At 33.0% G+C, this 17,196-nt stretch overlaps 2 protein-coding genes across 5 annotated transcripts; both read left to right on the forward strand.

Annotated features, from left to right (window-relative positions):
* Nucleotides 3,566-10,699, forward strand: LOC109349884 (serine/threonine-protein kinase HT1-like). Of its 2 annotated transcripts, none has more exons than XM_019590924.1 (3): nucleotides 3,566-3,768; nucleotides 4,537-5,521; nucleotides 10,227-10,699. In XM_019590924.1, exons 2-3 carry the CDS (start codon nucleotides 4,617-4,619, stop codon nucleotides 10,564-10,566), a joined length of 1,245 nt encoding a protein of 414 aa, XP_019446469.1. In that variant the 5' UTR covers nucleotides 3,566-3,768; nucleotides 4,537-4,616; the 3' UTR covers nucleotides 10,567-10,699. The 2 variants fall into 2 exon arrangements, with proteins under 2 accessions (XP_019446469.1, XP_019446470.1); XM_019590925.1 differs by having other exon boundaries at nucleotides 3,566-3,767; nucleotides 4,534-5,521.
* LOC109349885 (uncharacterized WD repeat-containing protein C3H5.08c-like) lies at nucleotides 12,498-16,866 on the forward strand. Of its 3 annotated transcripts, none has more exons than XM_019590928.1 (8): nucleotides 12,498-13,407; nucleotides 13,444-14,110; nucleotides 14,240-14,330; nucleotides 14,493-14,650; nucleotides 14,745-14,796; nucleotides 15,317-15,396; nucleotides 15,498-15,591; nucleotides 15,955-16,866. In XM_019590928.1, exons 1-8 carry the CDS (start codon nucleotides 12,959-12,961, stop codon nucleotides 16,461-16,463), a joined length of 2,100 nt encoding a protein of 699 aa, XP_019446473.1. In that variant the 5' UTR covers nucleotides 12,498-12,958; the 3' UTR covers nucleotides 16,464-16,866. The 3 variants fall into 3 exon arrangements, with proteins under 3 accessions (XP_019446473.1, XP_019446472.1, XP_019446471.1); XM_019590927.1 differs by having other exon boundaries at nucleotides 12,498-12,785; nucleotides 12,902-14,110; XM_019590926.1 differs by having other exon boundaries at nucleotides 12,498-14,110.

The raw sequence follows: 17,196 nt of genomic DNA on the forward strand, positions 1-17,196 counted from the left end.
TATGATACTTATAACCGTAATCACAAAAAATATGATGCAAAAATAACTCCTTATATTTATAATTTTATATAGAGAATATAGAGGTGAGATATTATCCAATACAATTTGAATTTTATTTATTGAGTTATTTAAGAATCAAATATTTTCTATAATCACACTTTCAACAAATAAATGCTTATACAAACGCATTTATAATTGTGAATATTCTACATATACACTCAAAAATCAATGTTAATATTGCACCTATATGAATGGGAAATATAATGTTTCAATACATGATTTATTGATATTATAAAATATGTGTATATTATATTTGCATTATATATAAACAAAGAAGCGACCCGTGTAAGTGCACGGGTACACTGCTAGTTATATATAAAAATACTCTGCTGAAGTGCTGATGGAGATAAAATCACTGTCATTATCTCTATTCACCATAATTTGGAAAAAGAGAATTAGAGTTCTTTACATATTTCTCTAGTCACCATAAGTTCAGTATCATTATCCATGCTCACCATAATTTATTTGTCATTATATTTCTCAACTAGCGTGCTGACGAATATTCGGTCTTGGTAATTTTATTTTGAAGAATTAAATATTTTTTTGTATTAAATATACATGTGAAAGTAAATATATATATAAATATATATGACATGTGATGTAAAAGAGAAGAGATTTATATGTTAATATTTAAAAAAAGACTGATCCAAACCAGACCGAAACCACATATAATATTTGGACTGGATTGAATCAGACATCTTAATATAAATGGACCGGACTGGACTGCATACTAATTATGTGTTTGGATCGGCTGATTTTTTTGCTTAAAAACCGATCCAAATCGACCGCAAACACTCCTATCTTATATGCACCAATTAAGAAACAAAAGAAAAAGAGTGTAATATCTATCTATTGTCAAACAAAGATTTATACACAGTTAATATACTATTCATTATTTGTTTGTATTATTTTTTTGAACAATCAACGATAATTAAAACTCATATACTACAAATAGTGACGAATCTAGGACCCACAGTCAGGGTATGCAACATGTTAAACAATAAAGTAATAAATATTATCAATTATAAAAAATAAAAATATTAATATTACACAAAATTTAAACAAATTTAATCAACTAAATTATATATTTGATGATTAATCACGACACAATTTCATATTTTGAAATGGTTGATGATTGTTAATGTTATTGAATATTTTTTATTAAATGTAAGTCATTAGACAGTCATTCATCCATGCATCTCCCATTCGATTATGCAACCTATGTATCTTCCATTTTCAACCAACTTATCTTAAAAGATTATTGATTCCTTCCAAAGAAGCAAATTGAATATTGTTATGCTTATCAATGATGTAAGTATCAAATTGATTATTAAATATCATCAAATTAGTTGAACAAAAATCACATGGATAAAACTTTGTGAATTCAATTAGTTTTGCTATATCAAAAACTATAGAAGAAATCGATTATACTCAAATAATACATACAAGAAGTAGTTAAGTATTTGTCTCAAAGAAACAATCATGAAGTTTCTTAAATTGCATACTCATAATATTATAAAATAATTTAATAAAATAATAATTATTTATTTTTCATGAAGCATAACATGTCATTTACAAAAAAAAAAAAACATAGGTTTAATTGGTTACACCGGTAATATACATTTTTTTTAAAACCAGGGTATGCATTTGCACCAAGAAGTACATACAGCACCTTCTCTAACTACCAACATTTTATTCTCGGGAAAAAAATAGGAATATGTGGATTTAAGCACAAAATAGAAACGTGTATTTTTTCTCTAAACATATAACCTTAATATTTTTCAGTTACAACATAAGAAGTTGTTATAGCACATAGAGTATAGAGTAAGGAAGCATGAAAAGAACGTGGAGCATGGAAAATGAAGTATGTGAAGGTTTGCTTTTACAAAATTTGCATTTGTAAGAGACAGTAATTTTTGGTTAACATTATACATATTCAGTTAATTAAGTTAATTAAGACACATATGTTACTTGTGTATTTGTATGGTTATAAATACACATGTTATTTATATATTTATATTGTTAAAAACACATATGTTTCTCGTGTATTCGTATAGTTAAAAATACACATATTAGTTGTACTTTCGTATTGTTAAGAGCCCACAATTTTATCCGTGCATTCACAGGTTTAAAAACACACATTTTATGTGTACATTCGTATTGTTAAGAACACACATGTTGCCCATACATTCGTATGCTTAAAAACACACACATTACTAGTACATCCGCATTGTTAAGAAATAAGAACACACATGTTACTTATGCATTCGCATGATCAGAACTTGTTCAAACATAATTTTGAATTTAAATAAAACATGATATTATGTGATTTTTAAAAAATAAATATTTAAAAAGTTATAGAAAATGATTGGTGATATTATATGAGTCTTTTTTATTAAAAATAAATATTTAAAAGTTATAAAAATGAAAAGGCTTTTTCAAATTTGAATTAGACTTTTTTAGTTATAAAAACGAAAATTTAAGGAGCGGAAAGGGGAGAGTTATGTGATTAATAATGAAACATGATAGAAAGACAGGAAAGAGAAGAACACGTACATGTTTTTGTAAAATAATTCAATAACAATTTTATGTGATGCCACTATTACTTGAATCTAAATAGAAGGGAGATGAAATCTAAGTAAGTGAAAAAATAGAACAATAAATGAACAATAAATGTATTTAATTAATGAACAATAAATGAAATTGTAGACAATTATGGAATGAAAAAATGTATATCATTTTGCTCTCACTTGTAGTTAATGCAATAATGAAAATTTATTTTGCATTTAATTCATTGTGTTGAGCACTAATGAATATTAATGGAGGAGTGAGAAAGTGAAGTGATATGTGGATGAGGTTGTGTGTACATGATCTAAATATGAAGGTGTGTGTAATACAGTGTATAGTGTGCAATTGTGCATGATAAAGAAAATTAATAATGCAAAGTGTGTTGAAGGAGTACATGTTTAAGCTGGAAAAAATGAATATGGTTGTGACATGTGTTCAACAGAAATAATGTTAAAACCTTTTTTCTTATATAATTATTAATAAACATGTTTTTGTATACATAAAATAATAACATTAAGGGTAAAATGAAAAAGTATAAATTAGTTTCGGGTTGTAATTACACCATATTTTTATTATGTATAGATAATAAATATAGTCATAACTATCCTTAAAAAATAAAATCAATGAAGAAAAACATGAAAGGAAATGAAGAATTTTATTTGATACTATTAAGAGTATCTTTACTTATTTTTTGGTAAAAAAGTAATTCATTCCGAGATTTGTAACTATCTGTTCTAAAAAATATTATTAACACGAATCAAACCTTAACTTTGAGGATCCACTAGCAATGCCTTTGTTTGTAAATGAAAGGAAGACATTGAGAATAGAGAATGTAAGAAATGGAAGTAGAAAAAGAATAGGGCACACACACTTCAAATACATTAAAAAAATTAGAGATAGAAATAAATATATACTAAAACGAGTAAAAACAAACAAAAAAGAAAGTCATCAGTTTCATTTGATTTGCTCTTTAATTTGTTCTCTTCTTTGGTCTTTAGCTGAAGAACAACTCAATCTTACTCCATTTCCATTTCCATTTCGGTTTCTCCTTTTTCCTTTTCTTCGATCTCTTCACTTTCTCTTTCAACTTCGAATACCTTATCTTCACCGTAGTTAAATTTAAAGCTTTATTCACCCAGGTACGTTTCACCGTTCTTACCTTATTCACAATTTTTTCTTTCTAGAATTTTCCGATTTTAGGGTTCCTTGAAATTTTGATGTTTTCCCGCTTTTCTTTGTAAGATCATTTCGGACTTCGTTAATATACGGTTGAGATTTGATTGAGAAATTGGGGTGAGGGCTGAGAATTTTTTTCTCAAGATATTTATTTTTGTAAAATTTTAATTATTCACTTCGGTTGTTTCGTGTCGGTGTTTAACTTTCAATTCGTGTTATTTGTGCATGATTTTCACTGAATTTCGCTTGCTTTATGTTGCTTGTGTAGTTGACGGACTCTAATAAGTGAGTGTTTCTTTTTTTGGGTAATACTCCAAGAAGTGATTTTGATTAGTTACTCCTTTTCTAGTTCTATTGGAAAATGGTTATGTTCAAGAGAAGTATCTTCATGTGTTGATTTGCAAAGCGATGACACACTTAAATCTGGTCTTTTATGTTAGTTTTGATATTTTCTACTCTTAAAAAAAGCTCGTGTCATATGCATTTATTTCCATGTCTTGAATGAAATGATGATTCTGGATACTAGAAGTGGTTTCTATTTTGTGATATTAACTTGGCCAGATTTTACAGAGATTGTAGTTGGAAGCTATGAAATTTTATTTTTTTGGTGTACTTGATCATTAAACAAAATGATGATATTTGGGTGGGGGAGGTTAACCAGCTTATTTACTGTGATTAAGGTTTGTAATTTCAGACACTAATGAGTTTTTGGGTTTACTTTGGTTATAGGTTTTTTTTACAGGTGGTTCTATTTACAATTTCTGATGCTGAAGGTATAATAAGATTTGAAGGCTATTCTCGTCTGTGTGAAAATGGACGGTGTGTCAAAATTCCATGGAATGATAGACCTGAACAAGCATAATAACTATTATGATGTCTCTGAAGGTTTTTACCATAAGCTCGGGGAGGGTACCAATATGTCACTTGACAGCATTGGGAGCTTGCAAACAGGTAACGACGGAGGATCTGTTGCGATGTCTGTTGATAATAGCAGTGTTGGGTCCAATGATTCCCATACCCGCATGTTGGATCACCAAGGATTGAAGAGGCGTGCCAATGATAACTACTCTGTTGCACACAGTGTCAATCATCGAGGAGGAGTCATACATGCTTTAAGCGATGATGCTTTGGCTCGAGCTCTTATGGACAATAGTTCTCCAACTGAGGGTCTTGACAATTTCCATGAGTGGACAATTGATTTGAAGAAGCTTAATATGGGTGAGGCTTTTGCGCAAGGAGCTTTTGGGAAACTCTATAGGGGTACTTACAATAATGAAGATGTTGCTATCAAAATCTTGGAGAGGCCAGAAAATGATCCATCAAAGGCTCAATTGATGGAACAGCAGTTTCAGGCTGAGGTCATGATGCTGGCTACGCTAAAGCATCCTAACATAGTCCGTTTCATTGGTGCGTGCCATAAGCCAATGGTATGGTGCATTGTAACTGAGTATGCCAAAGGTGGTTCAGTTCGACAGTTTTTAAGGAAGCGTCAAAACCGATCAGTACCTCTCAAATTGGCTGTCAAACAAGCTTTGGATGTTGCAAGGGGAATGGCATATGTTCATGGCCTTGGATTGATACACAGGGACTTGAAATCTGATAATCTTTTGATTTTTGGTGACAAATCTATTAAAATTGCGGACTTTGGAGTTGCCAGGATTGAAGTGCAAACTGAAGGAATGACACCTGAAACTGGAACATACCGTTGGATGGCTCCGTAAGATTATTTAGTGTTCTGTTTTTTATATTAGTTTTAATATGCATTCTGGCTGTGTTTCTAAAATTATGTTTAGTATAATTGCTATATTATTTTAATCTTCTACAAGAACAGATATTCATCGGAGTAAAGGTCGTTAAAATTTATAATGTTTCTAACAAAAAGATGATACATTTATGTTGTAGGGGTCAATATTATGTTCTCTTTATTCATTGTTTGTTCTTTCTGATCCTGTAATGAAGTGGCTCATACTGTTGGAATAGGAGTTGTGTTATTTCCACATTAGTTTATATATTTTTCGTATACTTATTTTTGTTTGCTTCAGGCAGCATGTATTGGCACTGGTAACTCTTTTTCTTTTGTTTTTTCATTTTAATCGTAAACTAAATATTTGTGGCTGGATGATTGTAACTATGGCATAGATTTCTTTTAATCAGAATCTCATTCTCATACTATTCTTATCTGTATGTTTTGTATCAAGAAGTGGAGGGAAATATCTGTCCCTCTTGTTTGTATTCGAAGGGTGAGGGCATGTCTACACTGCATTGACTAACACTACAGGAACCATAAGTGCTGTCCACTATTCAAAGTACAGTTTGGGCTTTCATCTTTTATCAAAGTAGCAAGATCTGATGATAATGCTAGTTTCAAATACTTGCAATCAATGGAGCTCCCGTCGGAATGATTGTTTAAAAATGTTAAAATGTTGATCTTGTTTTTTGCTCATACTGATTGTTTGTATTCGTTTGATTTGTAAGCATCCTATATTGAGTGATGATAAGTTTATTTTAATGTTGGTGCCACCAATATTTTTCTCATCTATTGTCTGTTGTGTCTCCCATTCTCACCCTATTTTCCTTACTTGGAAAACAGTAGACATATTTTGCGTCCATACTGGATAACAATCAAACATTTCGTCCATTTAAATATTTTGGTTGGAATAATTTATGAATCCCATGAGTGAAAAATGTACTTTTTCATGTGTTTTCACTTTTGAGTGACATGATATTTTTGAGTAGATACATTACAAACTGCTGGCTAGCAGCTAACTTCTATAGTGGTGTTAGGGAATCCTTATTAGGGGATTGTTGCGCAAGCTTAGTATATTGGGTAACCTGAAGCTATGCTTAAAACCTATTGCTCATTCGACATACAGTCCAATAAAAAACTTCCTAATTACTAATCCATGTCCATCAGAAGTTTGTTAAGTCAAAAAGGGCATGTGAATGAAATGAGTTAAAAGAGTTTTAGCTCCAGAAGTGTTTGGCCAGAACTTGGTTAGCAATCTTGTGGCCTGAGCAAGCATTATTAGTTGTAGCTAAGTTGTTTTTGACACTTGGTATTTTCTAGTGCAATTTTTGCCGAGTAAATTGTTTTTTCTTCCTTGTATTTGGCTTTAGACACTGAAAGAATCTGTGTTCAGGTCTTTTATATGTTTATTTTTTTAATATTGGCATGACTTGGTAAAGTCATATTCAAACTTTAAGTAAGGTTAGATGGAATGGTGTAGCAAGAAACTTCTGACTTTGCTTGTGTTTGGTTATAGTTACAGAGAGGTATGGTTAGAAAAATATACCATCATGTTTTTTCCCTTTATCCAGCTGTTGGCCTAGACTGCCCCCTTAAACAGTTTATGTTTCAACTCATCGATGACAAAGCTGATTTAGTAGGGCGAAACTGTGAGTGTTTTTAGATTTTTACAATAATAAAATGGGCCTAGTGCATGAGGCTCCAATCTAGTGGGGTTTGGGAGGGTATATCACTATATCTATACAGCCTTAGAGCAGATAGCATGTTTCCAGGATATGAACCCGTGGCATATAGAGGTCACAAGGCAGTAAGGTTACCACTGCATTGAGGCTCACTCTCATATTTTAACAATCATGTCATAAAAACGAGGGAGCAGATTTTATTGCTTTACCATTTCTATTAACAGTTTCAGAATATCTCAGAAGGTTAATAGAGCCATGAAATTGGAAGAAGAATCATTTATAAATAAATTATTGGTTACCAATTTAATTCGTTATGATATTTTTTATTTAATTACATTAACTCCATTACTATGTAACCGAAACAAAATGTTGAAATTCTTGAAATTTTTCCCTATTTGAATGCATAGTTGGTCAATAAAATGAAAGTTACTAAGTTTTGACAACATGTACTCTCTTTTCTTGGCTAAAGGAGAAAGTACTAATTAAAGGAGTCAATATTTATTGTGTATTAAACATGAATCTTAGCCGCTCTGTTATTTTTTTGATTGGCTAACCAATAACAGACTTGATTCATTCTAGTCATGGGAATTATTTTTTTGACCTAATTGTTACGGGTTCTAGTCATGGGAATAGCCTCTCCATTTACAGGCATATGGTTGTGCAACCCTCCCCATGCCTCAGTAGTGGGAGCCTCAAGCATTGGGCTGTCCTTTTCAATATATAGCAACATATATCGTGCCATTGGCAAAACTTTCACAGTTTACAGCATGCAAAATCATATTAACTTTATGAAATGTGAAAACCCTGTGTTTGAATAAGAGTATATCTTTTTTCATGTCTGCAGTTTCATATGCTTATTATGTTTTAGATACTATCTTGCCTTGATGGATAACAGTTTCCTAATGAGATGTTTGGGTTCTGTTACCATTGATGCTTGATTTTTCGTCTTGTGTTTTACTAACCATCGTTTTGTTTTTTGGTTTTGAATAGGTCCCAGTAGTATTTTTTTTTGGTTTGTATCTTTGTATTTAAACAGAGGCCTATTATGTGTACAGGTAATATTTGATTGTAGGCATCCTATTGCATATCTGTATATTTATATGCATATCATCATATTTGTGTTCAAGATACTATATTGTCTTGATGGATAACTCAAGTTGCATGATGATGCTAAATATTTGCATGCTGTTACTATTTGACGTTAACTTGTCGTCTTGTGTCTTTTATACATTATTTTTTTAAAAGTTTGGAATAGGTCTCAATAACTGTTTTTTGGTCTGGACTGTTGTATTTTAATAGTGGTTTGGTATTTGTTTGCATGATCATAGTATGCACCGGTAACGATTGTTGCATGATGAGGTTAAATATCAACTGTTGTGGATTTTAATTTGCCACCCTGTGTTTTTAACGAGTGTTGTGTTTTTTCAGTTTGAAATTGGTTCAGGTGATTGTTTTTTGGTTTGGACCTGTGTATCTTAATAGAGATTTTATATTAACTGCATGTCTGTTATATGTGCTGGTAATATTTGATGACATGATTCTTAAGAATGTTTGATTGACTTGCACTGTTAAACTGATTATAAACTGTGTATATTCAATATGAATCAGTATCATTATAGAAATGGTATTTACACGGAGGATTCTGAACCATTGTATTTTAATAGAGGTTTGATATTGATTGCACATGCATAATATGCATTGGTAATAGTTGTTGCATGATAAGGTCAAATATCCATTGTTGTGGATGCTATTTTCTTTTCTTTTGGTTTTTTAACACCTGTCATGTTTATTCGATTAGAAGTTTGTTCCAGTAATTGTTTGTTGCTTTTGGCCTTCATATTTTAATAGAGATTTGATAGTGATTGCATATCCGTTATATGTGCTGGACTGCTGGTAATATTTGATGACATGGTTTTCAAGATTGTTTGATTGACTTGCACTGTTAAACTGACTGGTTAACCGTATATATGCTTATGAATTAGCATTATAGAAATAGAAATGGTGTCTACACAGAAGATTCTGAATGGTTATATTATGGATTCTTGTTGCTGACTCCAAACACTTGGGATTAAGACAAGTGTTTATTGCTGCTTTTATGAGGTTGTTCTAACATGGCATATGTTCAATGCAAAACAAGTTAAGGAAACTTGCCTATAATTGTTTTCAAGGATGTTGAATACTAAAGTTTAATATGGAATTTTTTTTATTGAAGGGCTAAAATTTAAGGGATTGAGGTATAGGACTTTCCTGGCAGTGGGAAGGATATACATTTGCAGCTGATTGTATGGTCTGCTGAACGAGTACGGAAAATAAGAAGAAAAAACATGGTTGGTTTAGGAGAAGAGTGATAGATAATATTTCTGACTAAGGGGATATGCAGGATTGTTTTATGGCCTCTTTCTGGTGGTCAGCGCATGTCTTTTTCAAGAAAATTTAACCCTTGACTTTATTTGAGATGGGCTTGTTTTCAATGATACTTTTTGGTGCTCTTCAAAGGCTGACATTCATGATGTTTCCTTATTCGACATTCAAATGAATTGCAAGGCTCTTTAGTTTTATTTCATTGTTTTGCCTTTTCCAAGTTTCTAAGAGGAATGCTTTCATTTTCTTTCCTTGTCTTTTCTTACTCCATTCCAGTATCATGCTTCTATTGAATGGACGTTGTTGTTAGCTTCTATCTTTTATCAGAACTACCCTGTACTCAATAACTGTAGAGATCAATTCAATTGAGAACCCATTATTAGAGTGTATATGGGGAGCTCCATTACCCAGTTGTGTAGGATACCAATCTAACATAATCATGTCCGCATCCCTGAATCAGCATGTTTTCATATGTTTTTGCTAGATTGCTGCCACTAAAATTTAGTTGATGGCTGATATGAGTGCACTTGTTTTTAGTGCTAAAATGCATAATTGGCTTTAACTATTTAGTTTTTTTATCTGAAATTATTTTAATGTGATACTTAAATGTGTTGCCTACTGATCTGCTACAGGGAGATGATCCAGCATAGGCCCTACACTCAAAAGGTGGATATATATAGCTTTGGGATTGTTCTATGGGAACTCATCACTGGAATGCTTCCATTTCAGAACATGACAGCAGTACAGGCAGCATTCGCAGTTGTCAACAGAAATGTTCGCCCAATTGTACCCAATGATTGCTTGCCTATTCTCGGCGAGATCATGACAAGATGCTGGGATCCCAACCCTGATGTTAGACCACCGTTTCCTCAAATTGTAGGAATGCTAGAGAGTGCGGAGACTGAGATCTTGACAACAGTGCGGAAGGCTCGTTTCAGGTGTTGCATCGCCCAACCGATGACTGCTGACTGATCCTGGTAAACAAATAAAGAAAGAATTCATAAAAACAAACTGCAAAAATTGGTGGAAGGATGAGACGCCGGTAGTAAAAGGGTGACTATATATTATAGTTTTGTGTATCTGTGTGTTTAATCTTTTTCCTTTCTGAACTTGAGAAATCAAAATCTTATCTGGATACCTTTTATTTATTTGGCTTCTGTTTATGTCTATTCTGAATTAGTAAAGAGGAGATTGTGTATGCAATACATGCATGCACTACAGTTATGTATAGCTTCTTAAAGCCAGATGGAATGAGTTCATGGACTAAAACTTTTTATTGTATATTTTGTACTACCACAGCTAACCCGGTCACCGTGGTAGCTTCTTATACCACCACCCTCCCTCTTGGTTTATCTGGAAAATGTTTCCAGATTTCATAAACATATTTTCAGAAGTGTTGCAAAATTACTTTTCAGAAACACCTTTCTGGAAGAACCACTTCTGGAAACATGTTCCACAAAGGGTGGGTGGTGGCATTAGAAAAAGGCGGAAGAACCAAGCTCCTGAAAACTCTGGTTGGATGAGCGCGGTTTTTGATTATTTCCGAAGTTATGCATATTTTGACTCTGCCCTAAAGGAAAGAAAAAAATATGAAATATTGGGTATTTAAGAGTAAGAAATACTGTAGTTGATCTATCAGTGTGGTAAAAATGTAGCAGCGGGTTGAACTATCATCTATCTCTAGTATCTTGTAGTGCCTCCTTCAAACTGTTCTAGTATTCACATAGTCCATACACAGTACAAGTTATTTGTTGACTTTTGTTTTATTGTTTTTGGAAAAATCACACGTTAAGCAAACTGCATAAAATAGGATGTTCTTATGCTGTCTGACAATAATAAGTTTTTCTGAATGTTTTGGGCACTTTTCTAATCAAATTTGGAGAGACAGAAGGTACACCAAATTTTATGCAATGGCCAAGTAACCATTGCAAAGTTGCAGAGTAAAATAGTTCCCCACAAACTTAATTATATGTCTTACCCCAACACTTGAATAATGATTTCACCACTGAAACCCAAATCAATTATTTTTTTCTTACTTATTTCATAAATGTTTTAGTACTTTACATAAAGTAAACAATAATGAAGTGGGTAGTATGACAGGATCCTGCCAACTGATCTATGGGTTGAATGATAAAATATTATCAAATTTCACTGAAAGTAAGAAAGCTAATAAAATAATTCTTAATTGAGGATAATATCTATCCACACAAAATGTAAATATTTATACACAATCAGTATATTATATATCATTCATTTGTATTCTTTTTACTCAAAAGTGAATTGTAATTAAAAATGAACAATTAATAATGCAACGACAATATAAAAAATCTTATACCGTTAGTGTGTACATCTTTCTCTTGTTATTTTTTCCTATCGCATAAATGGTGCACGAGACATGCATATAGAAATGTAAAGGGAAAAAAGAGTGGAAGGGATTGGATTGGTGGGTGGTAACAGCACGCAAAGTAAGACCAGACCAAGTCCTAGTCGTAATAGACAAAATAAACAAATCCAACAACACCAACTCCTTCTTGGACCATTCATTCATTTCCTCGTTACTCAACCTATCTAGTATCACCTAGTATTTATTGGAATATTAAACGCTACCTTAATGATATTAGTTATATTGGTTAAGGATTTAATTAATAATTGTATAATAAAAGGATGTTTTAAGACTTTGGAAATTCAATAGTTATATTTTCAAACTAAGGTCAAAACATTTGTTAACATACCACATATTTTTATTATTATTTATTAGTTTTCTTATTTCATAAGTGCCATTTTTTTTTTCAGAACAAAAGCTTTTTTCCTATTTAACTGTAATCTTATTAATTTATATACTTTTTGCACAGAAATATGGAAAGATTTATTTGATTATTGTAAACATAGAAGTGATAGAACTAGTAACTCATTAAGTCTTATTTATTTACTTACTTCATAATGTATGGTTCAGTTTAGGAAGCCTTCTTTTTCTACCTTACCAGAATTGGTTGTGGTTAGTTATGTCTATGATGCATAGTTCAGACAAACATAAAGCCACAACCAGTGAAGATCCCTATCATTTCTTTCATATTCTCCATCAAGGTCAAAACTTGAAGTTGACCCACCTCAGCAAACATCGCCTATTTCGGTTCCCCAATCTTCTGTTTTATCCACTTCATGCTCCAAATGTTTTTTCTTCTTCATGTGAGGTAGACTCATAAATGTTTTTCGGTTCATGTTTCATCATCCTTGAAGCTGTTTCAGATACCCTTTTCCGTAAATTAAAGTAAAGTTTATTCCTTTTTTGGTTTTCTGTGAAGAAAAGAATCTCTTTTGATTTGAGGGTATAGTGGGAATTGGGAAAACGGAAGAGGGGTAGAGTATGGTTATGGAAGATGGTGCTGATCAATTCTATGATACTTGTGAGGAGTTGTGTTCTGCCTCTGATGTGGATTCAGATTCCTCAGAAGCAAATGAATCTAGTGATGCTAATGGATATGTTACTAGGTATCAGGTTTGGACAAATAATCTTGAAAGTGTTCATCTGAGACGCCTCAATTTCGTAAGATGGATGGGTTTAGAGGCCGGTTCTGATTTGAATTTAATGATGGGAAGTGAGGAGTTGGTAGATCCATCTTGCGGAGTTGACCGAATCACTGCAAGCAATGGAGCAGTGCTGAGAACTTCAGGTTCTGTAGACAGGTCAAGCCGGACTGTCTCGAATTCTTTGTCTAATGAGGCCACTATTATAGAAAATCGCGGTGTTGGGGAGAATTTGGCATGTATGATAGATAATTTGGATGATGGAACACAGTTCGTTATTGATAAATTGGGCCAGGATGGAAAGCTTAGCACGCCGCGTGTTGCGGCTTCTAACCAATTCATTAGCTTGGAAGAGTTTCAGAGAACTATTGCTCCAACACCATTGGTTCAGAGACATTTGCAGAGAGATGAGGAGAACTCAAATTTTTTTGGTGTTGTGAAAAAGAAAATGAAGTGGGATTGGCTAAAGAAATTGAGTTTGGTGCCTTGTTTTGTTCATGATCAAGGGCTTGATGAAATGGACGGCAAAGACTTCGATTCAGTAAATAGAAGTAGGATACAGAGAGTTACAGTTCATTCATATATGAAGCGAAGTAAGGAGCTTACCTCCCTTCACATTGAACAAGAGTTCAAAGCACACAAGGGTGTTATTTTGACTATGAAGTTCAGTCTCGATGGAAAATATCTGGCTAGTGGTGGTGAAGATGGCATTGTACGTGTGTGGAAGGTGGTTGAGGATGAAAGATCAGCTAAATTGGACATTCTGGATAATAATCCATCAACTACATATTTCAAAATGAATAGTTTTTCATGTCTAGCTCCGATAGATGTAGACAAAGAGAAATTAGTTAACACAGACAAGTTCAAGAGATCATCTGGTTCAACATGTGTGATTATCCCGCCAAAGACCTTCCATATATCGGAGAAACCTTTGCACGAGTTCCACGGGCATAATGGCGACATTTTAGACCTGGCATGGTCCAAAAGAGGGGTTAGTTTCCTAAAGAAACAAGCTGATTTTATTTAATTTTATATCACACACGATCTTTTGATTTTCTTATCATTTAGTTCTATGTAGCTAAATGGAACTTAGTTGTTTAATTTTGTTTCTAAATTGCAGTTTATATTATCATCCTCAGTTGATAAGACAGTTCGTCTATGGCAAGTAGGAATTGACAGATGCCTTAGAGTTTTTTCCCACAATAATTATGGTTAGCTTCTATTACCTTATTTATATTGCGTTTAATTTGTATTTTGAAGAATGATTTGGATAATATTCGTTTCTGTAAATTTATGATTATATATATATATATATATACTTTTTATAGTGTTGGTTCGCTAAATGATATTGTTACTTTTGGTCTTTGATGCAGTGACATGTGTAAATTTCAATCCTGTCAACGATAATTTTTTCGTCAGTGGCTCAATTGATGGGAAAGTTCGCATCTGGGAAGTTCTTTGCTGTCGAGTTGTTGATTACATTAATATCAGAGAGATAGTCACTGCTGTGTGTTTCCGCCCTGATGGGAAGGTCTGTTTCATTATGCATTTACCAATAAAATATTTTTTGCAGGCGAATATCTATTTTTGCTTTTGTTCTTAAACTTTCTTCACTCATTCTTCAGGGCACAATTGTGGGTACCATGACAGGCAATTGCCGTTTTTATGATATAAAAGGTATGCACATATCTGAGTATATACATGTTTGGAATTTTGTTTCAATTTGAAGCCGCTTAGAACCATTAATTATCATCTAGGAATTAGCTGAATATGCTTTTACTAAATTTTATTTGTAAAGCACAATGTTAAATAAAATTTACCAAGTTAATTTGGGCATATACTACAGGGTTTTTTTACTCTTTGTTTCAGAGCATTATAGGTGCTGAACTTCAACTTCGATAATGGTTTTGCATGGATATAGAACAGCTTCAACTGTCAAGTCCGATCTAAATTTTCTTTGAAAGAAAAACATAAATGGTTGAGTAGAAGTTGACTTAGTTGTTTGATTTGTTTGTTCATGTCTGTATTTATATCGAGGTAGTGGTGCATATGGTCAAATACTGGAGGACTGTTAAATTTAATGTTTCTTTATGTATGTACAGTAAAGTAGTTTCTGAATTTAAATAATTGATCTAAATAATTATTATAGCAGTAGTTTCCAACAGTCATTTATATCCTTTTATTTTGAATTGTCCAGATAATCATCTACAATCGGATGCTCAACTAAGCTTAGGAGGGAAAAAGAAGACACCGGGGAAAAGGATAACTAGCTTGCAGGTTGGTTATTTCTGTCGTTCCCTTTTTTATGGTTTGTCATCTTCAATTCAATATAAAATTGTTGAATAGTGATTATTAACTTTATATGATTGTAATCTCAGTTTTCGCCAAATGACCCAAGCAAATTGTTGGTTGCTTCTGCTGATTCGCATGTCTGTATACTTTCTGGAGTTGATGTCATATGCAAATTCAAGGGTAGGTTCACATATCCTTTCCTTATTTAAATATGAGCATTCATGGGGTTTCCCATTTATTTGTGGTTTGCTAATTAATTTTTCCCGGAGTTTTTGTTTTTGTTCAATTATGTCTGCTGACATCAAGAATGTGAGGTTTGATGCAACGGTAAGGTTGTTGCTTAGTGACAATGAGGTCATAGCCACATTTTCAAATTCTGGAAACAGTTTATCCACTTGTTGGGATAAGACTACGTACATATACGGATATCCCTCCCCATATCCCACTAAGTGGAAGCCTCGTCAACTGTGTCGCCTTTTCTTATGTTTGTTCACGTTATTAAGTGCATTGTTATTTATACTGCTCCCTCTTCTTTGCCTTCAGGCCTTAGAAGTGTCGGTCAAATGCATGCTTCATTTACCAATGATGGGAAACACATTGTCTCGGTTAGTGAGGACTCAAATGTTTGTATCTGGAACTATACTGGTCAGGATAGGAGTACTTCCAAAGCCAAGAAGATTTGGTCTTCTGAGAGTTTTCTATCCCACAAAGCAGCAATTGCTATACCTTGGTGTGGCATTGAATCAATACCGTCACTGAAGCATGATTTCAACCAGAGGTTAACTCTGTCTTCGCCCGATTGTTTCTTCTTGAACTGTGGGTTTTTGTCAGAGTTAGTCCCAAAGGTTTCTCCAACCTGGCCCGAGGAGACGCGTCTGGACTCAAGACAAAGTTCTGTTACTCCAACGATGTGTAAATCCGATTACAAGTTTTTGAGAAGTGCATGCAAGGGAATGTCTAATTCTCACATGTGGGGCCAAGTGATTGTAACAGCAGGATGGGATGGACACATAAGAGTGTACCAGAATTATGGGTTACCGGTTCGTGTTTGAAACCTAGGCTTATGTTCATTTAAATTTATCGAGTTGCTATGCTTGTGAAGCAGTACATGGTTCGATCTTGGAAGAAAGCAATTCGCCGCATTGCAAAGCTTCAACGTTTGCAAGTGTAATAATAGTACAGCAGCCATGGCAATTCTTTTGCATAGGTGACTAGGGATTGCACTCTCATAATATATTCTTTATACAAAGTCAATATTAAATATATGATTCTTTAAATTTTTAGGAACTATCAGTTGAAAGAACTGAATTTCACTTTTGCTTATGATCCGTGTTGAAATGTAATATATGATCACAATGTGTATAGTATACAGAAAGATTTTATTCAATTTTAATGTATACAATAAATTTTGTTAGCTTGAATTTAGGAATGGACATAATGACTATTATTGCCTGATACTGCCATTGAACTTGGTCCTTGAAAAGTCAATAGTTGAATTGGTGATAGAATAAGTTACTAGCTAGTAGCTACTTAGGGTGGAGTTTGTTTTTGCAGCTTATAACAAAATTGATTTTTCTATCTTAGGACCTAAAATTTAGATTTTTCAATTAGTAGATCGAGTTCATTATAATTACCCAATTAATTTTACTGGGTGGTATAAAGGAGTTGGCAAAGCTAGACTGCATTGTATCCCATAAGCCAAAATAAATGTTCAAACCCTTAAAGCAATATTTGTTTGGAGAAAGCAACCACACTTCTATCAAATTGATTTATGCTATATAACAA

Source organism: Lupinus angustifolius, chromosome LG06 (assembly GCF_001865875.1).
Source record: "Lupinus angustifolius cultivar Tanjil chromosome LG06, LupAngTanjil_v1.0, whole genome shotgun sequence".
In the NCBI taxonomy this organism is placed as follows: Eukaryota; Viridiplantae; Streptophyta; class Magnoliopsida; order Fabales; family Fabaceae; genus Lupinus; species Lupinus angustifolius.